General features: G+C 43.9%; 1 protein-coding gene across 2 annotated transcripts; it reads right to left on the bottom strand.

The window, feature by feature from the left end:
- NCOA6 (nuclear receptor coactivator 6) lies at positions 1-26781 on the bottom strand. Of its 2 annotated transcripts, XM_072112169.1 has the most exons (15): positions 26567-26781; positions 22281-22401; positions 21941-22197; positions 19028-19183; positions 17193-17318; positions 16962-17093; positions 15603-16400; positions 15363-15482; positions 12793-13861; positions 11452-11561; positions 8655-11333; positions 6409-6477; positions 6021-6048; positions 3456-3592; positions 1-2647 (listed from the first exon to the last, which is right to left on the bottom strand). In XM_072112169.1, exons 3-15 carry the CDS (start codon positions 22161-22163, stop codon positions 2601-2603), a joined length of 5694 nt encoding a protein of 1897 aa, XP_071968270.1. In that variant the 5' UTR covers positions 22164-22197; positions 22281-22401; positions 26567-26781; the 3' UTR covers positions 1-2600. The 2 variants fall into 2 exon arrangements, with proteins under 2 accessions (XP_071968270.1, XP_071968271.1); XM_072112170.1 differs by lacking the exon at positions 6409-6477 and having other exon boundaries at positions 26567-26780.
- Between the last annotated feature and the right edge of the window lie 660 nt (positions 26782-27441).

The raw sequence follows: 27441 nt of genomic DNA, 5'->3' as shown, positions 1-27441 counted from the left end.
TTCAGTAAGAAAAAAAAAACATTTAATTTTAAAACATCCACATATTTTGTTACAAACATTTCCACTGGTCCAATTCTACAACAAATTAACCATATGATTGTTAAAATTATTTACAACGTTTCAGTCGCTAGCGGAGGCTTTATTAATCTCTGCTATATAAATACAGTACTCTGACAACACAAAACGGTGGGAGGGGCTGAAAAAAACCGAGAGGAGGGACTAGGGGGCGGGTACAACCATTCATTTCCTAAGCGGACATTATAATAACAGCTTATTATAGATACAACATGGCAGCAGTCTACAACCTGTAGCTCTCCAGCTGCCGGCCATACACATCAGATATTCATCGACTGAAAAGTCTAAGGAGTAAGGGTGTGTTCACACCTTCCCTTTTTCAGATGCAGTTTACAAAAAAAAAAAGTAGTAGAAACTCTCCATTATATGTTCTCATCCATTTTGATCCAAATCTGCTATTGGCTTTAAAAACTACATTTGAGAAACTGAACGTGTGAACGCAGCCTAGCAAGATCACCTCTCAGGATGAAGAAGGATCAGCCATGTCTGGTATCAACATGTCCAATCCTTGTTTTACTTGAGGAGATACTGCTGCGGAATGATGATGATGATATATAGAATTATGACTTATGTACTGCTAGTTTGCAGGACACCTAATTAAAAGGTTTTTCCCCCAGGAATATGATAAACCTCTTGAGGTCTCCAGGAGGACAAAACAAAATTAAGAACCCACACTTACCCGGTTACGGCTCCTACATTGCTCCAGTCTACAGACGTGCACACAAACTAAAAAAAAAGTTTTGGGGGAGTCACGGGACACATTTCAGCCATTTTCCAGGGGACTTCAATTCCTAGGTTGTCCGATAGTCTGAAATGGCCACTTATTGGTTGAAATGTCCTGTAATCCCCTCCCCCCCCCTCCCCCAATATCCAAATTACTGAAAGTACTGGAGGGACACAGGAATCGTAAGGGGGCACATTTTTTCTCCCCCTCTAGAGATTTTCCATATTCCGGGGAAAAAAAAAACCCTCTAAAAAACACATTTTTACTTGTGTAAGTGTAAGGCCTGGAGATCTGCTGGAGAGCCCTCACTGGTAATGTACATTTTATAAGCAAATCACTAAAAAAAAAAAAAAAAAAATCTGCCTCATTGATAACCAATCACAGCACAGCATTTATTTTAGAAACAATGCCATGATTAGTTGCTGTGGAGGGGAAACTAAACATTAGAGAATTCTTCCTTGCACATAGCAACCAGATAGAAAAGATCTTTTACATTTTTCCATTAATCTTTTCAACTCTTGCAATCATTCAAAAAAGAAATTTACCATCAAAATTCATAGATCCAAGCACTATGACTATGGTAATCGTGTTAGATTTATTATCCATGGCCTCCTTTCTTCTAAAATAAACTTTGAAAATGATTCTAATGAGCAAGAAAGGCTCTAGAGGGCATTACCAGAGCCCATATGTGATGTAGCTTTAAAGGCTGTTACAAAGTCTCACCCTTCCCTCTCCTTTTCCCTGCTGTAATCTCACACAACGGGAGGGGAGAGATTGCTGTAGCTTCACAGACTGTTACACTGTGCAGGAGCACTTTCCCCTCCCCCTGTGTGAGATTACAGCAGGCAGAAGGAGAGGGAAGAGTGAGACTTTGTAACAGCCTGTGAAGCTACAGCACAAAGTGGCTGGTAACGCACCTCAGGGCATTTTTGCCTCATTAGTACAATTTTAGGAGGCCATGGATTACAAATATAAGCCACCACAGTCACGGTGCCTGGATCTATGAGTAAGTGCCCCAGGATGGATTTTGATGGTAGATTTTCTTTCAGTGATTAGTTGCTATGGGCAATAGCATCAATGTGCCCAATTGTGTTCCATGTAAAGGATAAGGACCCAAAAAACTTTATATTTCATTTTCGCCCAAGAGCTTATATATAAAATATTACACTGTCTGAGGGTGCGGATATTACATTGTCCACCTACTGTATGACATCAACACAATAAAGGTGCACAATACATCCAGATACCTTATATATGACTCTGAAGGTCCATGCATGGCTTACATACCCCTATCCTAAATGGCCCCAAATTTACAATAGAATAGATTATTGTCTGTACAATACAGTATGGGTGCAGGGGCATCGGTGCTCAGGATCCCTGCAGCGCTGTGTATATGGGGTGACAGTATATAGCTGCTACATGTTAGAAGATGAAGGCGACTATGAGCTCATGTCCCTTTAATGGTTCCGCTTTCCACTCGCTATAAAAGTTGGAAACGTTTTTTTCCTAATTAGAGATGTTATGTAACGAGACTGGACCCCCGCTGCCCTCTAGTGGTACAGAAGAAAAATGTAAGGTGACAGGTCCAAATAAGGCCAAGTAGCTTAACCGGGTTCATTTAACAAAAGAGCATTCATAATTAAAACCACTGAGAACTGTACAAGCAAATTCACCTCCAGTCCATAAAAAAATAGAGATATATCACAGCTCACAAACATATACACATCTGTCAGCAGATTTGTATAAAATAAAAAAAGGGGGGCGGGGGGAGATTAAAAAAAAAAAGACAAGAAAACAAAATTTACTTGGACTTCCTCCGTTTGGGTTGAGGGGGGCTGGCTCCAGATTCTGAAAGAAACACAGCAGATTTATAACAGCGAAAAAAACAACCATTTCTTAAAGGGGGTTTTCTGACTCGAAACGGATAACTAACCCTGGGATGGGTCACTAGATTATGGGGGTCAGCCAGTTTACACCACGGATGTGACCGGAAGCTGTCCCATCCCTCCTCCATAGTGTTGCACCCTTGTTACCTGTAGGAGGTGTGCCAGTAGGGGGAGCTGGGCACTATGGACATGGCTGCAGGCTTTGTCCATAGTGTAAAAGTGTTGATAGGTGGGGGTTCGGTGTGTCATATTCTCATGCAAAAACCTATTAAAGGCCTATTCTCTGGCTTGCTTATTAAAGGGGATTTCTGGGATCATTGCTTCGGTTCAACCTCACATCAACAGGAGCACACTTGCTACAGCCGGCAACTGCTGCTGTAGCTAATGCGCCACTGCATCCCCACTGAGCCTCCGTATGCGAACAAACGCGCTTTTTATATCCCCCTGGTCTTATATTTCAACACAACACCTGACCACAGACAGCCACTTTAATAATTTTGGCCCGAAAAACCCCTTTAAGAGTAACGCAAGTTATAGGTATCTAAATGTCATGTAAATCCAGAGGCAAAATGTTAGCAAATAGAAGCCCATCAATTCACTACAAGAATAAGTATACAGTGCACATAATACAGCACTATTCGGCACCCCCACTTCATAGCTATACTCATACTAGACAGTATCAGGCCCAAATAGACCCAATAAAGCCACAGCTTTATATATAGTAGACTTCAAATATATCTACTGTAAATCACTTGGCCGCTTTCCTTCACCTTTCGTTGAGACGGATGCAGTGCTGGGACGCGCTGAACGCTTCCGCTGTCCGCTCTCCACGCCATCTTGGGTTACAGGAAACTCCTCCGCTCTAGAATTTCTTCGGCTCGGAGGCCGTGAGCGCTCAGCTGGTTCTCTAGAAGAAAACAAAGGATACCATGAGGCGCTGCAAGAGAGGTGACAACCAAGGTCTGAAGCTCCAAAGTATTTTTTAGGAATCATTTGTCATAGTAAGTCCAGAATAGAGCAAAGGGGTTGGTCATTTTACCTCATGTTTTTTTGTAATGTGTGTGCAAGTGTCGGGGACTGGATATAAGGTAATAGTTCTGCTCCACTTTCTTGATATGTAAAGTGAGGCCTCCTGTCTTTTACCTCATCGCTCAGACATTCCTTTACATACAATGGCTGCAGATGGAGGGTCATGTGATCTACATCTGTCCATAAACAATTGCCAATCAGATCACATGACCCTCCATCTGTGGCCATTTTATGGTCAGGAATGTCCGGCTGATGAGGTAAGAGACAGGAGGCTTCACTTTACATATCAAGAAAGTGGGGCAGAACTATTACCTTATATCCAGTCCCCCCCACACTTGCACATACATTACAAAAAACATGAGGTACGATGACAAATGATTCCTAGACAGGACAGGAGGCTTCACTTTATTATTAGTTCTGCTGCGCTTTCCTGTTATGCAAGGTGAAGCCTCCTGTCTTTTACCTCATCAGTCAGACATTCCTGTCCATAAACTGTGATCTTATATTCATGAACACTATCATAAGCTCCTGGCAGGGCAATTGTTCATGTACAGATAGAGATCACATGACCCTCCATCTGCGGCCATTATATGGACAGGAATCTCTGCCTGATGAGGTAAAAGACAGGAGGTTTCACTTTACATATCAAGAAAGTGGAGAAGGACTTCTAATAAATGTACATTAGTAAATTACCTATTATCCAGCCCCGATACTTAGAGCAGATTCATACTGCCGTTGTCTGTCCACAAACCACAGACCGTGCAGAGTCTTTTGGCCATCTCTGATGTAAGGAGGGCCTGTAATTTTACTAAAATAGTAAGTGTGAACATGAGTACAGTCTCGCTGCAGCTATAAAAAAAAAAAAAAAAGCAGGAACTCCTCACATCAAAGATGGCCATCATGTAAGGAGGTTCATCCCAGCACTGATGTCAGTCTGAGCCCCAGGACTCCATGGACCAACAATGGCAGTATGAATCCGCTCCAACACGCACATTACAAAAAAAAAACTCTTCAAGTTACTATAACGAAATTGCAGATCACAGAGAGCTTTGTATTGCAGACATTAAGGTAGGGGGTGTCTTTTTTTTTTTTAAATCAGATATTTTTATTGAACATTTTTTTATAATAACAACACATCCAACAAGTACAACTTGGAGGGAAGTATGTACATATTATTACAATAGACTCTGATCGTATACAATATTACCATCTTGAATTGCACTTGTGAAAGTATTTCGAAAGAGTTACAATTGTATCTTTCGTCTTATACAAGGTTCACAATTTGAAGTAACGTATACGCTTAGTATCAGTAGCATACTCCCTCCTTCCCTTCCCAACTCCCCCCACCCTCCCTTGCAAGCTAGCTCTTTAAAGACCAAGTAGGTCCTATTCAGTCTCTCACACTAAAGTAGACCTAAGCTTATCCTTACTCATTTAGCCAATGATAATTGGTATTCTAGACTTGGCCTTAGTCTTATAAGGGAGCTTGATGGCAAACCAGGCGTATCTAGCCATTTGCCCCAAATCTTTTCAAATTTAGAGACATCGTTCCTTTTCACATACGTACTATACTCCAGTTGTATTATTACATTTAAAACGGTCTATAAACTCTTTCTTGTCCGGTGGCCTAGGCCTCATCCAATGAGCAGCTATAACCTTCCTAGCTTGATATAAGGATCTTTATATTGCAATATTGTTAGGTTCTGTCAGATTGTCTATCTTCAGTACTCCTAATAGACACGCTAGGGGACTTTCCTCAATTGTTACAGAGAAGACTTTTCGCGTCAATTCTAATACAGATTTCCAGAAGGATTCCAGTTCTCTACATCCCCACATCATGTGGAGTATATGTGCCTCTTCAGTTCCACATCTCGGACATTCTGAATTAGGCCTAGCTCCTATACGAAATAATAGTTGTGGTGACCTATACGTTTGGTGCAGAAGAAATAAAAGAGACATCCTGCGTGCTTCACTAGGAGGGGGTGTCTTCTAATCATATTAATGCTCCCATTCTTTTATCCATCTTCCTAATAACATCCATGGTAAGAGAAATCCACACAATTATATAAGAGCTGATTAGATTTACTATATAGTCTGCACCATGTTTTATACTCATTACTTATCAACGTAAAAGGTCCGACCTGACGGGGGTCATCGGAATAGGTTTTCCCAGTTTTGTGTGGTAAAATTCGGTTCCTCAGCTTATACGATAGAGAACAGTATGTCTGTCAGTACTATGCATTGACTTGAAGGGATTCAAGAAGTCAATAAAGTCTAAGAGACTAACACAATAAAGCGGCACTTACATTTCCATGGTATCTTGCGACTCTGGATCTGAAAGAAAAAGAAAAACAGATTTAAAAAGTGGAACTTTTCTGCATCTGTGAGGATTACATATCCTGTCTCTGTCATGGCTCCGCAGGCTGCCATCTTGCTCTGCTATGTAGGTGACCACACAAGGATGATACACGGATGGCAGAGGAAGGCATATGACCCCCGGACAATGTGATGGACGTGAGATGCGGCTGCCCCCCCTTAGGAACAGACGCAATGAAAAAGTCCAGCGATGGTTTGCGTACATGACGTCGATGTAGGTTGGGATAACTTTTTGGCGGTTTACAGCAAACCCGGAAACTGATAAATCTAGGAACGCGGCGTCTTCAGGGCGGAAGGAAACCATGACAGACGTCTTACCTACTGTGTCTGGGCCAGGTTGCTTGTCACTGACTGCTCCTTCCTCCTGCCCTGTGTTCTCGGAAGGAGCTTTGTCAAGGGAAGGTTAACAAAGAGAAGAAAGGTATTGAAAGCAGAGAACCCACAAGACCAACTTTTTGCAATACAGGCGGTCCCCTATTTAAGAACACCTGACTTACATACGACCCCTAGTTACAAACGGACCTCTGGATGTTGGTAATTTACTGTACTTTAGCCCTAGGCCAAAATAAACAGCTATAACAGTTATCAATGATGTCTGCAATGAAGATTTATTGTTAATCCTGGTTCTAATGACAACCCAACATTCCAAAAAATCCAATTGTCACAGAGACCAAAAAAAATTTGGCTGGTATTACAATGATAAAGTATACAGTTCCGACTTACATACAAATTCAACTTAAGAACAAACCTACAGACCCTATCTTGTATGTAACCCGGGGACTGCCTGTATTCCTAAAACCCCCCCACAGAGAATACGAGGCTCCTGTCCAGTTCAGTACAGGGAGGAGGGTGCGGCCGTGTCATGGTTGTATAGTTATCAGGATGGAAGGATTCTGGAATAAATCATTACAGCGCGTACGGCCAGACACAGAAGATGCTTCTACATGTCAGGATTAAACCACTCCAAGCTCATGTAGGCCCATTACTAGGCGATTAAACATAAACCCATCTAAAATTCTGCCTCATAAAGATACAACTTCATCATTGTATACTTCTAATATGAACTCTGAGGTCTTTTTACTTTCTACCAATCACAGCTCCTTATGTGGTCCAGCACCAACACCTACTATTGTAACATAGAAGTGACTGACCACATGAGTGACCACTGCTAGCAGGTGACGGATGACAGCATCAGGGCAAGCAATGTGAAATCCATCACTTATACAACAGATTAAATACAGAAAATCTACCATCAAAATCCATCATGATAACCAGGGACATTACTCATAGATCAAGGCACAGGGATTGTGATAATCTTCTAATACTTGTTATCCAGGTTCTCCTTCCTTCCAAAATCAATGTTTACAGTTATATTAATGAGTCTGAAGGGCTTTTGGGGTTTTACCAGAGCCCCTCCATGCTGTAGCTTCACAGGCTGTTACAATGAGCAGAACGCGTCTCCCCAGCACTCTGCTCTCTCCCTCCTCCCTCTGTTTGTGTAATCTAGCAGCTGCAGGGGAAAGGGAGACCTGCTCTGCTCATTGTAACATGGTGGGAAACACCCACCTGAGCCTTCTTGGCTCATTAGAATAATTTTAAAAGTTGATTTTTTAAGTAGGCCATGGATAACAAATATATGAAAATTACCAGTGTCACGGTGCCTGGATCTAAGAGTAATATCCCTGGTTTATCATGATGGATATTGATAGTAGATTTCCTTTAAAACACCCAAAGTTATTCAACTAGAAAGGGAGCATGTCATCAGATTTTACCCCATTACACTACTTGCCCTCTCAGAAAGGGTATGAAGTTTTTAGAATTCCCTCATATGAGAAATCTCACCGTTCTACCTCTAAAAAAAAAAAAATCTAATCCAAAGTCGTGTGAAATAAGCAAAATACAGTCATATTTTGCCTGTGATGAGTCAAGTTTAAAGGCTGCACGGGGGTCACTTCAGGCTTCCCCCATCTGCTGTTCTAATGCACCTGATTTTGGTGTCATATTGAAGATAAGAATAGCATCTTTCAGATCACACCAGGCTTGTAAGCAACAGAGATACAGTAAGTTAAAGCCCTATCTGGAAATGTGAGCTGCAGATCAAATTCCCATCTATGTCTTTAACTGCCCTTATCTACGGTTCTGTAGCTCACAAAACCACAAACCTGATGCGATCTTAAAGAGGAGATTGTTATCTTTATTATGACAACAAGAACAGGTGCTATAGAACAGAACTACCACCTTTAGTCTCTAAGCTTGATCCAGCTCAGGTAAAAAAAATATATATGTGACTCTTCTTTCGTCATTGTCACATGGAGGGGTTTTTTTTTTTTTTTTCAAAAGGCAAACGGGTGAGAATTTGCATAAACTATGGAATTCATACTCTACCTGCTGGGACAAGTTTAATGGGTTATAATCCAGAACAGCAAAGTACCAATCTATCTTTCTTTGCAGATACTACACCTACAGACCGGATGCAGAGCTAGGGCTACAGGAGTAAATTACAAGACTGAACGGCGATATGGCATCCTGTGAGGAGCATTCCCATTACTTTATGGCAGTCGTACCTGTTTCTAAGATCTGTTCAGGAACGGTTTCGTCGAAAGTGGTGCTGATCTGTTCTGCCAGCGTAGCTTCGCTGCTCTTTTCAGCCAACATCAGGGCATCAGGTGAAGGGCAAGTCAGGAGGTCAACAGGAGCGTTCGCTACAGGGCCCAAAAGATCCTTGGAAGCAGCAGAAGTACCACTGCTCTCAGAAGTTATCTGACCACCTTGCTCTGTGGTGCCACCAGAGCCGCTGCTGGCATCCGTGCATTCAGGAACTGAAGAGGCAACATCATCTGGGACGTCCTTGGCACCCTCCATGGCGTTTCCTACAACTGGTGCAGATAAGAACTTGCTTGTAGTAGTGTCCAGGTTGTTGTCCAGCGCCGGCGATGTTGTAGGTTGTAACGTTGCCGGAGAAGACAATTCTGGAGCTTTTCCCACTTGGGACCCAATATTTTCCGAGCTGTTCTGTATGGGGGCAGACGGCAGAGGGGAAGACGACTGGGATGGAGAAATTTGGGGTGTAGTTTGTACCGGGCTTATGAGGCCTGGTCGGGTGGTAGGTAAGCTCGTGCTACTACTAGTAGGAGCAGAAGAAGAAGGGGGTCCGGGAAACTGAATATTTTGAGAAATATGCAAAGGTCCCACAACAGCAACCGACTGGGGCATCAAGTTAGTGTTGGAAGTCGGGATATTACTTTGCTGAGATCCTTTCATTACCTGGATGATGGATGAAGAGTTGAAGAAGACCGGAGTGATAAACTGGGGCCGACTATTAGGCTGCACAGAGGCCTGTCCTTCAGATACGATTACTTTATTCCCTACATTGGGCATGGTGACCACAGTCGGCACCAAAGTGGGCTGCAGATGAGATGCCATGGGGGCCGAGACACTGGCAGAGGTGGTGATAGGATTTGATGTCACAAAAACTGTAATCTGGCTTTGAGGCAAAGCGTTGGAAACAGTAGTTGGACCGGCAGGCCTCTTCAGGGATGTACCAGGGAGGTTCAGCGGTACGTTAGCATTAGGTTCTGCTGGATCTAACCTGGACTGAGCAGGTTCTGGGTACTGCTGTGGGTTGGTGATACAATGTGCCTCTTTATTGGGTCCATCACTGGACAACGTGGAAAGTTCTGTTTTTGGTTCTTCTGGGGATGTTTCAGGAGCTGGATTTGGGGGCTTCATATTTACATTGGGGGCATTTGAGTGGTCAAGTAATTGACTCAATGACGTTGGAGCGTCTCTCATAGCAGCAGAAACGTCAGACAAGTCTTCACCACCCGGAGGTTTGGGGACATCCGTGTACAGTGCATCTCTCTTAGGAAGCTCTTCTGATGGTGGCATCCTCAGGTCTCCTTTAAAATCTGCTGTGACCTGTTCTTTAGGAACCATCTGAAGTGTCTGTGGGTCACTCTCTGGAATCGCATTTGGGCTTTCTTTCATCTCCTCAGTAATGGCCGCTGCACTTGGTATAGAAATAGGAGGATATTGTCCAGTTGGAGGTGGAACAGGGTTTTGTACAGACACCTGGTTGGTCACCATGCTCCTCTGCATTTCCATATTGTGTAGGACACCAGGGGTTTGTGGTCCTCCAAGCATCATTTTTGCAGTCTTTGAATTCTGCCTTCCAGGACTTGGTGTTGTTTTACGACTTGATGCAGGACTTGAACGCCTGCTGTTGCTCGGGCTTGATCGCTTGTTGGCACCGGCATTGGGTTTTCCTGAACCATTATCGATCTTATTTGCATGCTGACCGAAAGGCTGACTGTTCATGGCAAGGCCAGGAGGAGCCTGTCCTATGGCTTTTAGAGTAGTTGGGTTCAAGCCTTGCTGATCGAAACCTCGACTAAGTGTAGGTCTGGGAGGTAATGGAATATTAATCTGAGGAGGAAAGAGACCGGCTATGGAGGCATTCAGTCTTTCTGGGGAGAGGCTTATCTCTGAGGGCTCTGTGCTAGGAGGACGGTTGTTGGGGGTCTGGGGGTAATAAGGTCTGGGGCTGGCTCTATTGGGTGTCTTAGGCCTTGATGACTGTGAGGGAGTCTGAACACTTTGGTAATGGTGCCCATGACTGCCGGCCATAGTGTTGGAGTGCTGCTGTTGGGGGCTTGTACCTTGTCCCAGAGAGAGCGCAGAAGCAGCTCCTGGCTTGGTGCCAGCCATCATCATTGGATTTTGAGAAATAAGCAAGTGTGGAGCCATGTTGCCTTGGGCTCCAGATGCTGCAGGGAGGTCAGGAATGTCAGGGAGTGGAGCGACTGAAGATCCCTCACCTAGAGGTGAGCCAGACTGATTCTGCCCACTTTCTGGGAATCCCATCTTTCTACCATTGCTTCCCAATGACGCACTGGGCACCATGGACATCCTTGGCTTGTCTGGAGAAGGTGGTATGGAACCAGAACCCTGTAAATTTACCATTACAGGCAGGTTACCACCTTGCGTCATGGGCATCCTTTGAGCATCAGGGTTCATAGCTGCCCGGGGATTGAAAATATTTTGTTGTAAGGGAAGCTTCACTGGCTTCTGGTCTTGTTGCTGTTGCTGCTGCTGTTGTTGTTGTTGTTGTTGCTGCATCATCAACATCATCATCATCTGTTGTGGAGGGGTCTGCACGCTCTGACCTTGTTGCTGTCCTAGCTGCATTAACTGAGGAGGAAGCTGCTGAAGCGGTCTCTGCTCCATACCTTGCGCCGGATACCCTGGAAGAGGGAAAAAAAACAGGAACAAAATCACTTTCGAAAAGTGTCAAGAGTCGGCATCATGTTCATCATGCAGCCTCTCTCACTCCTCTATGTACAGATCCCTGGCTGTACTTACCTGGCGGGCGGGTTGTGAAATCTGAAAGCTTCTGACCAGCGTCTAGGTTTCCCAGCTGCTCACCAACCATGCCTGTCTGATCCGAGTCGTCCATACGAGTCTCGCTGGTGCTGGGAAGAGAGAGGAGACATTATAAAAGACCTGATCAGTAAGCTAATAATAGGAAATTTATGGAGGTTGTTATCCAAAGCCGAGACTACATGTTCAGTTTTTTTTTTTGCATGCAAGCTTATGCCAACTTATACAGCAAACTCAATTTCAGTGTGAGATTAGGCTAAAGTTCACACCTGCATTCAGCAGGTTTCATTATTTATAGCGGGAAATATTATATATATAGATAGAAACAATCAGACCCCTAGGATTCAAGTACCCTAGGGGTCTTAATTACAGAACCCCCCCCCCCTTTCATTAGAACCAATATAAGAATAAACTGATAAAATCATAAATCATGATTTTCAGTTTTTGATCGTGTGCTTGAGGATCTGGAAGGCGTGCACCCCACATACGGGAAAGTCTACATGAGGAGGAGGGTCGTGATTGGGTGAGCGGACAGTGTTTTCTTTTTTACTACATAAATCATGGTAGGTATAACCGCATTTCAAAAATTCCTGCCCCCTCAAAATATAAACACAATTATTCCCAGCGGCGAACAACGGAAAATGGCGCCCCAAATCACTAATTTTATTCTACATTTGGCAATAATAAAAAAATTAAATATCTGAATGAAAAGTGATCAAGAATTTTTACTGCCTGCAAAACAGTAGCAATGAAAACGCTAGTTCTGCCTGCAAAAAAACAAAAAACCTTATATAGGTCCGTAACGTCAACTATGAAAACGTTTTGAGTGTCAGAACATGCTAAAGTGAATTTTTATTTTTCATTTTTTAATTAAATGTATTATAACATAATAAACCATATACAATTTCCTGACTGTACCAACCCAAATACAGCTTTCCAAGTGCAGGGCATGGAATGTGTACAGGGCACAGAAAACAAGCCCTCATACAGCTCTGTACATGGAAAAAAAATATATATATATGGATTTTTAGATGGGGAGGGAAAAATGGAACCACAAAAACAAAAGAAAAAGGGCTGCAGCGTTAAGTGTGTAATCCAAGTGTGCATGTTCATGACTTCTGAATCAGCACTTACTCCTGTCATTACACCTATGGAGCCTGGGGCCCCTAAGGCTTATTTGCATACTGTCCTTCATCCTGGTGGTAGATGCCCTTAAAAGTTGATCAGACAAAGCTGCAATATCACACTCAACCTGGTGCCGTTTCTGGAAGTTAGCAGCAATGTTTTTCTATATACATTTTATCCCTTCTCTCTTGCACTTACCTCATATGTTCCTCTCCTTGTTGGTTCTTCTTCTTCCTTGGCGGCTTCTTCTTCTTAGGTTTGGCGGCGTTATTCTGTTTGTTGTTCATACCAAAGTGTCCGGTGGAGATGTCGCTCTGGAGAAGATTCACCAGGAGGGGGCTGGTCAGGGTAACGTCTTTATTAACCGGGAAAGCTGAGTTTTGACCGCAGGAAAGCTGGTTTGCGTTTCCTCCCTGACCGAACGCCGAGGCAAATTGTAGGCCGTGTCCTGGAAAGTGTTGGCCGGGGCCACCATTGCCTGGTATGTTCTGCAGGTGTTGTGCAGCCATGTTTCCTTGTTGCTGCATGGTAATGTCATTCAGCATAGCACCTAGGTCACTCCCGGCCTGAGCTGTGGGGTCAGCATGTGCCTGTTGTAGATGCTGGCCCGCTCCGGTCTGTCGGAGGACCTGACCCTGCATATTGACACCCTGTGGAGGATTACCCCCCGCTGTGCCCTGCTGCGATATGCTCTGCCCTTGGAACTGTAACATATTGTTGACCAGTCCGGGAGTGGGTCCCCTCACTAGCTGACTCGGTCCCGCCATCACACCTGCAGGGTTTTGGTTACCAAATCCCTGTTTATTTCCTTGCATAATCTGCTCCATTACAGGATTCTGTTGCATTACGGCCTGACCTTGGGACACCATCATCTGGTTGTGTGGGGGAATCATTTGCTTAGGAGGGGTCATTCTCTGTGGGGCTTGGCCCAGATTCTGAGAGGCTCCCAACATCTGTCCTTGTGACATAAGCTGATTTCTTGAAAGGACCAGCTGTCCCTGTGTGTTCAGAGGGGCTTGCCCTTGAAGATTGACCATCTGACCTTGGGAGGATATTATCTGCTGGTGCATGCCAAGAATCTGAGATTGTGGTCCTTGTTGTGGCTGACCGTGCAAGCCGCCAATACTGACTTGGCCGACTCCGACTCCTCCGCTCGCTTGCTGGTTATTCAGATTGTTATGAAGTCCTATCAGGTTGGTCTGCATGAGATTAGGGCCACCGTGAGATCCTTGCATTTGATTGTGAGAAGCTCCATTCATCTGACCCCCTAGGAAGGACACACAAATATAAAACACAAAATGTGAGAACTTTCCAGTACGAAGTATATTTATATGATATAAATATAAAGTAATGTACAATAAACCATTCTTGTAATTTTTTCTTGTAAACTTCCTTAAAGGACATCTACCACCAGGCACAAGGATTGTACACCAAGCAAACTTACCTGCTGCTGTGCCCCCTCTGACAGTATCTGCACTTCCTTTGTCCTGGTTTTTACAAAAAAGGCTTTTAAATTTATACAAATGAGAGCCTGGAGCCCCTTAGGCTCATTTGCATACCGCCCTTCATCCTGGTGGTAGTTGTCCTTTAATGGAACCCGGAGCCCCTCAGGATCATTTGCAATAAATTTAAATCCTTTTTTACTTAAAAACAAGGGCATAGGAAGTTTAAAGGAGGGCAGGTCCTGTTAGAGGGGGGCACAAACACCAGTATGTCAGTGTGCTCGTTGTACAATCCTTCATCCTGGTAGTAGATGTCCTTTAAAGTGTTTTTTCCCAAACAACCATAAAAGCCCAAGGTGTGACTAGTAGAGATGAGCAGACCCGACATACACGTTTGGGTCGTCCACCTTACCTGAAGATATTGCTGGATTGGCAGCTGAACAGCCAATAAGGTAAATGGAAGCCCCTAGCAAATAGCCAGGGGGTCTGCTCATCTCTAGTAACTAAATGGTTGGTAGTCTGCACGATTATGCAAGAATTACTAATAAATACTTAAAGAGAACCCGTCATGCAAAATAACCCCCCTAAACTAAATATATTTTCATAAACTACCATTAGAGAGCATTGCCTCTATCCCTTCATTGTCCCTCTACGTGCCTGTAAACCTAAGCAATGAGGTCCCAAAGCTGTATGCAAATGACCTGTGAAATGTCCAATGAAGCATTAGCATATTCAAACTGTCCACTCTATTCATGAGTGGGAGGCACAGCCACACCCCCAGTGCATGACTGACAGCCTGTATAATGATGTGAGGCTGTATAATGATGTGCTTCCTGGTGCTGGTGGCCACGCCCCCTGCAGCCTGTGTGTGCATGTGTGTGTGTGTATAGGAGAGATACAGCAGCTCCAGGCAGCCATGTTACAGCAGAACATGTCAGATTCATGTGTAGCTGATGCCTGTGTCTCTCACCTGTATATTAGGAGGATGCAGCATGTCAGCAGATGCAGGACACACACTAGCCATGCTTTACTATACATTACACACAGACATGAGCAGGGGGAGGAGAGGGGAGGGGTAACAGGGGTGACATCACTGCCTCTGACCATGTGACCAGCCTCATTTACATGATAAAAAATAGATTTTACAATGAATAATTTATGAAATAACTAGATAAAGGCTGGGATGGGAACCTTGTGAGCTGCTCCAACAGGTAGTAGTGACAGGACAAGTGACACTGACCTGATGACAGGTGTCCTTTAAAACCAAATAATAATAATAAATAATAATAATGATAGTGTATTGTCTACATTCAGTGTGTATCATACCTGTTGCCTGTCCGGCAGGGTTTGCCTGCTGCTGCACTGCTCCGCTGCCGGCCGGTGACCCTGCAGCGCTGGGAGCAGTTTGTCCCTGCAGAAAATTTGGTGGAAGCCTTTTGGGAACCCCTTAAAACAGAAAAAGAAGAACGCCAGACATAAATGTAATGAAAGTACTTAAAAAGGCTATTAAGGATATTCCCACGTTATAGGGGGGCAGTTATACCTCTGATGAATTAGGATTATTACCTGCGTGAATATTCTGTGGACCCTGATTCTGCTGCATCATAAAGTTTCCTGCGCTGCTGCCCTGTGGCATCATGCCGCTGCGTCCCGGAGAGCTGACAGGCTGCTGCTGGAACCCCTGAGGCAATGTGCCGCCCTGTCCTGCCTTTGGTCCCATGGCCTGCTGTTGTGTTTGGTTCACTGTAGGGGAGGAGGCAGGAGAGCTTTGCTGAAAGGAGGAAGGAGATGAAGCAGGAGACTTGGAGAGATGGGGCTGCTGCAATGGAGTGAGCACTCGTGCCGGTGCTCCCTGCATTGGCTTCATTGGAGGTGAGCTGAACTGATTGGAATTGGCCATGGAAGGGAAATTGGAGTGAACTTGTGATGCCTGCTGGCTGCCAAATGGATATGGAGGTGGGGGATGAGAAGGCGTTTGCCCTGTGGACAGTGATGGCCTCTGAGAAAACTGCTGTTGTTGCTGTAATGGACCTCCACCCAGACCAGATTTCTTCCACTGTGGGTTGGAGGCAACTGTCCCCATACTTGCTTGGGCTGGAGGTGGCTGCAGAGCTCCCGATGCCAATTGATTCCAGCCTGGGGGCACAGGAACTTGTGCGGGTGTGGCAAAAGCAGGGCGCAGGCCTTGGGATACTTGCTGGTGTTGGGGTAGACGAGCCTGCTGTTGAAACTGTTGAAAGTTGGCTGGATTAACAGGACGATTAGCGACAACCCCTTGCATGGGGTGCATCTGGGGAGCCATGGAACTGGAGGGGTGATTCTGCGACTGAGCATTCAAGCCAGACCCAAAAGGATCCATCATATCTAGTACAGAAACACAATATTAGTAAAACAATGAAGTTTATGGACTTTACTCTCAAATGCAACCATCCCCTATAAATATAAATAAGTCAATCAACAATTACAAGGATGATCACACATTTACCCAAATGTAATTTTTAGATTAGAAGTGACAACTTTTTAGATCAAAGTCTTTTAATACATTATTGTTCCACTTGAGAGCATTAAAGAGAACCTATCATCAGGTTTTCACACAATATCAGGTTCCCACAGAAGTCTCTCACTGTGCCCATTGCTCAGATCTAATTTAAATCACGAATGAGGGTGTTGAGAAAGACACTGGCTTTGTGTGACTCGGTGAAGAATATTCCTGAGGGAGGGGGAAACGAGGGAGATGTTGGCTGCATTTCATACACTAATGAGAAATTAATTCCCTCATTTACCCCTCCCTCAGGAATTCTCTTCAGTGAGTTACACAGTCAGCATCTCTCTCTCAGCTCCCAGCAACCTTCTTAAAAGTGATTTTATCTGAGACCAGCGACCCCCTGGAACTTCTAGTTAGGACCAGAACCCAAGACATTTTACCCTGTTGTGAAGGAGGTCTGGGAGTTCTTGGCTGAAGCTCAGCGCTTCCACTGGCAGCCATCATGGCGGAGGAAACGTGGGGACCCTGGGGCATCATGGAGGCTGTTGCTGGGTTGTTCATCCTGACTAAGCCTAAAAAGTGATTGATTATGGTAAGTTTTATTACGGTACTTTATTGCTGCAATTCATTAGGAGCTGAATCCAGAAGACACCATAATAATTGAGACTTACCTGCTCTATTTTGCACTGCAAAGCTTGGATCAAGCCTCATGGCATTTGCACTTGCTGCCACAGGGCCATTCATCCTCACCTCTTGAGGAGGATTTTGGGCCAATGCCAGGTTAATAGCACCTTCTCCTGTGGTGCAATGGAAATAATAAATCAGATGGTTAATGGAAATGAGAACTTAATGCCAATTTACTGTATTTGTAGGACTGTAAAGACTCTTTATAGCAAGGAGAAAAGTCTTTCTAAGAGGTGTGTGTATATTCATGTCAGTGAATGTATGTAGCAGTGTTGTGCGAGTGATCGGTTGAAGCTGCATTGTGCTTGTGTGCGAACAATAGTCAGGGGATGAGACAGGAGATGGAGTAGCAACGGGAATGGGTATATGGAAGTATGTATGTACCTACTGTATATATTAAAAAAAAATGTGTCTGAATAGCAGTGTTGTGCGAGTGTATAGGTGTGTGTGTGTGTGTGTGTGTGTGTGTGTGTGTGTGTGTGTGTGTGTGTGTGTGTGTGTGTGTGTGTGTGTGTGTGTGTGTAGCAGAGCGGTGTTTGAGTGTATGGATGTGAAGTGTGAATATGACAGATTTGGAAAGCTCTGTGCAGTGCTGCATAATCTGTGTGAGCTATATAAATAAAGGAATTATTATTATTAATAATACAGCAATGCAGCATTTATGCACAACCCTTTAAAAAAATGTCATTGGTGTCAAATATATATATATATATATATATATTTTTTTTTTTTTTTTTGGATGGCTAAATCTGGGGTTCATTTTAAAGTCCGAAAAAAATATGGTACTTCTGTTAGCAAATTATCATCTGAGCAGTAATCTTTGTCATCTATGTGTGATACGCATTGCATGGTAAAGGCGTGTACATAGCCTCCATAGACATTAACGCAGTAAACTTTAGCTGTGAACACTCTGTACAGTCTGGATTACGCTCTCATTTTCTGCTGCAGATTTTTTTTCTCAGAGAGGAATCTAGTGTGAGATTTCCAAATCCACGGCCTGTTTTCCTCTACAGATGTGGTCCAGATTTCCTCCAAAGTCAAATGAAGACTCAACCAACTTTTCCAAATTTGCAAGAAAATTCATGAGCAAACCAACATGTAATGTGCACAGATTTTATAGCAAGTCTTGACCACATTAACATTAGGGTGAATATGGACTGTTAGGAGTGTATGTCCACATGGTCTAAACACCCCGAAGTGTGAGGGGGTAGCCTTTGAGTGTGGACATACACTCCTAACAGTCCATATTCACCCTAATGTTAATGTGGTTGCTAATGTTGCTATAAAATCCAACATTGTGTAGCCCCTAACTACCCTAAAAGGGTGTAATTAGCACAGTGAACCTTTCAATACCCACCTGTGTGCAACACAGAGAACTCTCCAATACCTACCTGTGGGTTCACAACTCCCTAACTCATACACAAAAGGTAGCGCATCTCAACTCCTCACATTCCCCTCCTTGCTCAAAAGAAAAAATCAACATCTTCTCCCACCATTCCTATTTTTAATAAATTTTTTTGTTTGTCTCTACACACTGGGAAAATATTCCCCATGGTTTAAATGAACGATTAATAAAAGTTATATTTTAACAAAATCATTATCAATATTGGTCGAAGGACCTCCTTGTTTGCAGAAATGCAAAATTTGTAAAAAGATAGTAATACTATAGGTCCAGACCACACACGTGGCCCTAAGTATATCTAATCCATTTGTTTGTAATACACGGATTTTGAGGCAGATTTGGTTGTGGATCCCTATTATTGGTAGACAGTACAAGTGGGAGGTAATGGAAAAGGCAATAACCATTACCACACATCCTTACCTTCAATCTGGACGGACAGAATTCCCAAATCTCGCAGCTGCTGGTTGTTGCCCTGGGCCAGGAGGCGCAGGCGCTCTGCGGCTTCTCTGGGGATGTTGAATGTGACCCGGACGCTATTCCATGGCTCCACTTTTCTAAGTTTTAGATGGTTGGACTCTACAAAGTGAAATATAGTAAAACACCTTAATAGTACATCCATTAACTACCCATCAATAAAAGGGAACACGCCTTCCCTTCTTTGTATGCTACGGGAGCCATTAACTAGACCTGACACATCCACATGATTTTGCATATTTCATGTAACATGGAAGCTGACAGCAATTAGAGTCATACCTTAAAAGGAAATCTACCATCAAAATCCATCCTGATAAACCAGGGACAATTACTCCAGGTCTCGTGACTGTGGTATCTTCTTATAGTTCTTATTTAAAATCAACTTTTAAAACTATGCTAATGAGCCAAAAGGTGGGTGTTACTAGGCTATTACACCATCTCCTGATCCCTCAAGCACTTACCCCTCCCTCTGCTTGATCTACTCTCACAGTAGCAGAGGAAGCTTCAGCCCACAGGGGCATGGAACAGCCTGTGCAGCTCCATACAAAGGGGCCCTGGTAACATGTCCTCTGACTCATTAGCATACAAATTGATTATAGAAGGAACGTTAGTAGAAGATTCCTTATATCTATGAGTAAGTGTCCCTGGTTTGAAATGATGGATTTTAATGGTAGATTTCCTTTAATGTAACAACATACTTGTCAGATATTACCCCCCCAACTCTCCCATATGCAGGCACACTCAGTTGCAGTCAATGGCCAGAATGACGTACGCCACAGCTTACTCCCAAAAGGAATTAGTGAGGAAATAACTTTTACCTTATGTGTACTGGGGGTTTAAAAGAGGCAAAGTCCCCTCTATGTATACAACAGTCATGTCAAGATAATAACCAGGGGGCCATGTCGACACTTGGGCCGATTTGACACCTTACTATGTTTTTCTCCCGCATCTTTTGGGCTCTTTAGGTGTATTTTGCAGCAAGTTTTTGGAACTTCCCCACTGTGGGGCTAATAAAAGATTATTTTTGAAAAGTCGCACTTCTTAAATCTGTCTTCCGTGTACCGAGCCGCAAGATAAATCTGCAGTAAGTTTGAACTGAAAAGTGGATTGAATTGGCAAAAAGTCACAAAAGATGGAGCTCTGTGTCCTCCCTTGTTCCTCCCTCCCTCTCCTTCCTTTGGCTCCTCCACTTTACAATGGATACACTGCAGGACACAACTTGTTGCTCCCCTATGGTGGCACAAGGATTACTATGTGTACAAGTTTATAATACTACGGTCATTCCTGTAGCAGGAGCAGTGACCGCTTTCTGGCTCCTGTACTGAGTAACCATAGAGAAAGGCACATTGTAAAGCACAGGAGGGAGGACAACCAGCAGGATCAGTCACACCCCATATGCCTATTTTAGGGGATAAAATGTCCTTTCTAGAATTCTCCTTATTTTAGTATGGGCGAGATTTATCATTGCTTCTAAGTTTTCTGGCACAAAAGCAGTGGATTAATCGCAAATATGCCCCCGCCACGCCAACGTGCCCGTCTTCTTTTGCAAACCAAGCTAATTTTCGCTTGCTTTATTTTTCCATTTTTCACTCCCCACGTTCAAAAATCTATAACTTTATTTTTACCCGTAAAGTGCCATTTTCCGTTAAGGAGGTTAAATGCAGTGAAAAAAAAAACAAAAAACAATTTTGATAGATCGGGCATTTTCGGACGTGGCAATACCGAATGCGTTTATGATTTTTACAGTTTATTACAGGCAGTCCCCGGGTTACATACAAGATAGGGTCTGTAGGTTTGTTCTTAAGTTGAATTTGTATGTAAGTCGGAACTGTATACTTTATAATTGGAAACCCAGCCAAAATTTTTTGGGTGTCTGTCACAATTGTATTTTAAAAATGTTGTGTTGTGATAACAACCAGGAGTAATAATAAAGCTTCATTACAGACACCTGTGATAACTGTTACAGCTGATCATTGTAGCCTAGGGCTAAAGTACAGCAAATTACCAACATCCAGAGGTCCGTTTGTAACTAGGGGTCGTCTGTAAGTTGGGTGTTCTTAAGTAGGGGACCGCCTGTATATCAGTTGTAGGGAAAGGGGGTGATTTGAATTGTTAGGTTTGTTTTATTACAGGCAGTCCCCTACACAAGAAAACCTGACTCACAGACTACCCCTAGTTACAGATGGATCTCTCTGCCCACTGTTACCGTTCGAGAAGCTCTATGAATGTTACATTAGTCCCAGGCTGCATTGATCAGCTGTAATTGAAGCTTTATTAATAATACTTGGTCCAATTACAGCAAAAAAATCATCACTTGGGCAAAAAGAATTTTTGTCTGGATCTACAATTACAATAAAATATACAGTTTCTACTTACATACAAATTCAACTTAAGAACAAACCTATGGAACCTATCTTGTATGTAACCCGGGGACTGCCTGTATAATATTTTTTTTCAACTTTTTTTTTTTTTTTACTATTTTTCAGACCTCCCTCTATACAAAGGAGACAGATGTCTTCTCTGAGGATTCATCTGAGACAGATACTAGGAGTCTGTACAATAGCACAAGTCATTCAGTACCAAAAATGAAAGAAACCCGGTATTAAACTGTTGTGAGCATGGAACAAGTATCGAGGCTTTGATACATCGTGTAGCACTAATCTGAATTATCCTACCTAATAGTTCAGCAGTGTAAAAGCTGCTGACAGGTTCCCATGAATCATTAGAAGTAGTGTGTGAATACATAAGATTTAGATGCTCACAATACTCCTGTGACAACATCAGAGCTGTAATCCTACAAGTAGTAACTTATCCTTGGTGTGGTACTTGTTATATAGATATCCGAGGGAATCTTCTTACCCATGCTGATAAGACCAGGCACTCCTCGCAATATGTTATCTAGTTTTCTCTGGAGGTCTCTGTCTCCAATGTCCCCTTTGAATGATACAAAAATGGTGGAATCGCAGTCGTCTTCTTTTAATTCATCTTCAATGCCGGAGTCGTTGTCCCTTGGGTGTTCACCTTCAGCAGGAGAGAGAGATCTTTCTGCTGTGTCTCCTGGGTCAGGACATTTTGAGTCCATAGCTGTGTTCCTGATCCTCTCTCTCTCTGACTCTCTATTTGTAAGACAGACAGGAATAATAAGAAGGGATAGACCCGCTGTACAGGTGTATCTACATCAGATATTCATCTCCATTACCGGGACACAGCTCCGCCACTTGTGTCCTGCCTACGTTTCTACACAGCGCCCTCTCTTCAGGAAGGAGGCAGCAGAAGACATCTTCAGTCCGACTTACGAGATGGAGCGCCCCGATTCTGTCCTGGACACCAATACAAAGAGCAAGAGAGTGTTATTAAGATTGATTGTGCTTATACCATAAAATGCAGTAGACGTCTAATAACTATAAAGCTACTTAGACGGTCACCAGGTATTACTCTACTAAACTACCAGCTCCTCACACGTCATTTCTAGAATTCCCTCTTTTAGGTGAAATCTCACCCGTTTACCAATTAAATATCTACCCCAATGTCAGGCAAATATGAAATTTTCACATGAGACGAGTCAAGTTTGGTGGTTGCAGGGGCAGTGTTACCTCAGCAGCCCCTATCTTCTGTTCTATAGCTCCTAGATACATGCTAATGGCATCACCATAAAGATACAGATCTAGTCTTTCAGGTCACATCTTGTGCTTCTGTGAGCTACAGAACCGGAGATACAAGCAACTCAAGACATAGCTGGAGATGCAAACAACTGACAAAGATCCACTTCCCGACTATTTTTTTTAACCACCTGAGTGTCAAGTTCCATAGATCACAAAACCATAAGCCTGGTTTGATCTGAAAGATGAGATCCTTATCTTAAATATGCACTAACATGTTTCTAGGTGCTATAAAACCAAAGAAAGGGGCTTCTAAAATGACACTACCCTGCAACCACTAAATTTGACTCATCTCATTTGAAAATGGGTTGAGAAGAGTCATGAGTATGAGCTAATGCGCATAGAAGCCGGCAGCACGTCTGTTGCGAGCATGAAGAGGAGCGCGCAAGGAAGCGACTCGGCAAAGGCTACTATGGCGTTCAGTCTGGCTCTTACATGACCTGGTAGCCTGTGCAGGTAATTTACATATTACTTAGATAAAGTTTTTAATAATTAGATTAGATTCAAGGAAAAGTAGATTACAGATTAAGGCTTAGGTTGACAGAGGGAATCTACAATCACATGGTAGATCTCTTTTAAAGGGGTGGTCTATTGACCATAGTTGGATAAGGGTTAACTTGCTGATCGGTGGGGGTCTCAGTGATGGGACCTCCACAGATCACAAAAACAGGTGGCCGTACCCCGGATGAATAGAGCAGCCAGTCACATGTGTGTCCTGCTGCTCTACTCATCTATATGGTGCCAATGGAGATAGCCAAGCATTGTGCTCAGCTCCACAGAAAGTATGGGGTGAAACGGACCCTGTTCTTTTGATCTGTGGGGGGGCCCCATTACAGAGACCCCAACTGATCAGCAAGGTAGCCACTACCCAACTTAGTGTCACTGGACAACCCCTTAAAGAAAAATAGATTCAGATGAATTGGCCTGTGAATCGCAGACCACGCAGTGCCCTGTTTCACGGACGGACGACAGAGCAGAGGACAGGACTCCGTGCGTTATAGTTATATAAGGACTTTTCTTTCCCACTGAATAGCAGCAACATCCGTGGCGCTGCGGTCAGTCCGTGAAACAGTACACTGCCCGGTCCATGGCGCACACACCAACCAAAGGTCTATGCATAATATTCGCAATGTTGGTCACAACATATAAGGAACTGTGCAGTGACCTGTTTGGAGCAATTTTTAATCCTGGTCCCAAATTTGTAATCATTAAAAGAAAATATATTTAACCAAGTCACAAAAAATGGATTTTGTCTTGCTCCACATACGTGGCCGTCCTGAATTCTAGTATTATAGGACTCCCCCCACCTCTTGTGTGTATATGGGGGGTTATCCATCCGTCCCTGGACAGCAGGGGAAATAAGGATAAGGCATGTTAGATTTCACCACACATAATCCTTTCTTGGCCTGATAAGCTGCTGCCAAAATCATCTGGCACCGGCCTTCCTCTCCTCAATCCAGTTTGTTAAAATGCAGACATAAAATAAAAAGAGTAAGATACTACAGAAGGCCAAATACAACAAAATCTCTGATCTTAAAGGGGTTGTCCGGTAAAATAAAAACATGGCTGCTTTCTTCTAAAAACAGTGACAGGGTTTTGGCTGGTGTTATAGCTCAGCTGTATAGAGATGAATGGAGCTTAGTTGCAATACCACACACTACTCATGGTCAGGAGAGGCGCTGTTTTGTGGGTTTTTTTTTTGGACGGGGGTTTAACCACAGGACAACCACTTTACGGGCGATGCCACACTGCACGTTTTTAAACGGACCGAAAACGCATGTTTTAAAAAACAGTCCAAAAACACAACATGTGGCATCACCCTAAGGCTGGTGCCACACGTAGCGCTTTGTCTGCGCTTGCAAACGCAGACAAAGTCGCGCCCACCGGGGCGGGCCTCGGCCCGATCGCATCAGCATTTCTATGGAAACGCCTGCGATTGGGAACGAGCCGCCGGTGTTTTGCGTTACATGTGGCACCAGCAAAGCGCTACGTGTGGCACCAGCCTAAGGACTAATTAAAGCTCTGCTGTGAACAATGGTGTAGCACAGTTCCTACACGTGTGTATGCAGTATATAAGACGTTACATGCCGTATTATGAAGCTTTTCTTCCCTACGTGACAAGTCATTAGGCTCTGCGCTGTGTACAAGGCCGCATGTTCTTCATTAGCTTTAATTGGATTATACGTTGCGTTACTGAGCGATGAACCTAGACTGAAAGGGCTACTCTTTCATTCCTGTCCATAATTGTGTCCCCTGCAGAACTCACTGCATTTTACAGTGGCTATACAACAAGTTAGGGTGATGCCACACATGGAGTTTTGAAACCGTTTTTGGTCCGTTTTTATGCAATCCGTTTAAAAACGCATGTGTTAAAAAACGCATCCGTTTTTGACAGGTTTTCCAAATTTGCGCAATTAAAAACTGACAAAAACGGATGCATTTTCAAAAAACGCATGGGATTTTTTTTAAAAAACTGATGCTTTTTTTAACGGACTGCTTAAAAACGGACCAAAAACGGTTTCAAAACGCCATGTGTGGCATCACCCTTAGGCCTTTCACACAGCAGCGAGGGTGATGGGTCCAACTCACCTGGGGTCGGACCACGCTTGCTCATGTGTGAGGGGCCTTATGTGCACAACGCGAAGATGAAAGTGGAATAGTAACAAGTGACACAAGTTATTGTTATTTCCCGTATGGCCATTATTCCTACGTGTCTCCTCATACACAGTAACATCCATTATAACGTCCCTGCGCACAACGCAGGGACATCCTCACATCCAGAAACCCACCAAAGATCGGAGAGCAGCTGCCGTCACTGCCGCTGGGCCTCTGCGGAGGTAATGTCAGTTCATTGTTTCTATTTTTATGCAAAAACAATCAAAGTTTTTGTCAAACCTGAGAAAGCTCAAAGAAGCCAAAACACCCGAAAATAGAAGTTTGAACAGCGAGGCCGCATTCACATTTTCCACTTGAACACGTTGCAATTTAAGGGCATAAGTGAGGAGTAACTTCCGAACGCAATTTTATTTATTTTTTTTTTAGACCCAAATACTTGCGATCGGAATGAGGACCAGGTAAACCATACAAAACACACTTTCCTTGTTCCCAGTCTAAACACATCTGCGTTTGGGAGTCCCTCCTGCCCCATTTGCTTGAATTGCGTTTCAAGAGCAAGAGAAAAATGAATCTACAAAATCCACATCCACTACAAGGACTTATTGGACCTTGTTCACATGGAGCCAAGTTGCTGCACCAATATCAGACCATTTCATTAATTATTGACATACGGTAAAATATTCAGGACATAAGTCTGGGCCAAAAAATGGGGGGGGGGGGCCTTGCACTGGTCCTTGAAGGCCCACCGAGCACTTGCTAGCTCGTTTGCATATTTAACCTCCATAAAAGAGAGACTCACAATAGGAGGGGGAAGCGTGTCATCCCCTTTAAGTGGCTCATTTTAAAAAGGGCTGCGGCCAACCATTCTGTCAAAGTTTTATTGACACACAAGATGCACACCAGGCCTAGGGTTAGGTTTGACAGGCTATTGCTGTGTGACCTCATGCATAGGGCAGTGTCCACATGGTGCGTTTGCACATTATGACCCCATACACATAGGCACATTGCCCATTCCACATACACACATGCACCCCCGGCCACAGGTCTACATGGCTTTACTTCCTATCATGCCCTGCACTTGCACACTCGGCTGCAGTAGACGTAGCGTCCTCCCCGGTTACTATTTGACACCATGGGCTCGCTCATAACTTCTCCGTGCACAATACAATCACACGGCATCCTCCCCACCCCCCGCACGGGTCTCCCTCACCTATTACCGGACTCCAGGCTCCTTCCGCTCCCGGGAACAACGAAGAAGCAGCGAGGCCCAGACTGTACCAACTCTGCGCGCCACAGAGGGGCCGCCGCTCTCAAGAGATTTATGACAGAGACAGAAATGGAAAGCAAAACAGAGGCAGGACACCCCCGCTCAAGTGGTACCGCCCGGCCGACCAATCGCGAGCGGCTTCGTTACGTCATCACCACTCGGCAAAGGACCGGGGGAGGGGTGTGGCTTAATGGCGGAATGGGAGGGGCTGGGGACGCGCAGAGACAGTGCAGCATCTCCTGGATGTGGGCAGTGACGTGCCGTGACCTCTGCCGGGGACACCTACATCATCACACACGTCCCGACTCACGGTTTTTAGGCCGTGTTCACACATTCAGTTTTTCAGATGCAGTTTTTCACCAGTGGAGTGATAAAGGAGGAGGAACAGCTTCTCTCACCGATATCTTCTGCCTTTGGCTTCAATAACCGCATCTGAATAAAATTGAACGTGTGAACGTTCCAAAACTTTTGGATCCAAGCAACTATCATCAGATTGTAAAGAAGTGAGCGTTGTGCCTACGTTATAGTTCCGGAATCTTCTGTAGCAATTTTAACAAATTTCATCCCAAATCTAAGAAGCCCTTGAAGGATCAGGGGGTGTTAAATGCCGCCATTATTATTGCTAATAAAAAATTGGAGTTGAGCTGCAGTACCACAACCCGGCCACTATGCTGAGAATGGAGCTGTTTCTACTATTCCTTTCTCTTTGTTTCCTCTGACAGGAGGGAGGGGGGAATACAGTGATCACAGGGGGCTCCAGATCCTTCACTGATCTCATATTTATATCAATAACCTGGAAAATCCCTTTAAGTAATAGT

The sequence above is a fragment of the Engystomops pustulosus genome, chromosome 6, assembly GCF_040894005.1.
Source record: "Engystomops pustulosus chromosome 6, aEngPut4.maternal, whole genome shotgun sequence".
Lineage (NCBI taxonomy): Eukaryota > Metazoa > Chordata > Amphibia > Anura > Leptodactylidae > Engystomops > Engystomops pustulosus.
The sequence above is the reverse complement of the archived record's forward strand: the minus strand, read 5'-3'. Positions and strand labels throughout refer to the sequence as shown.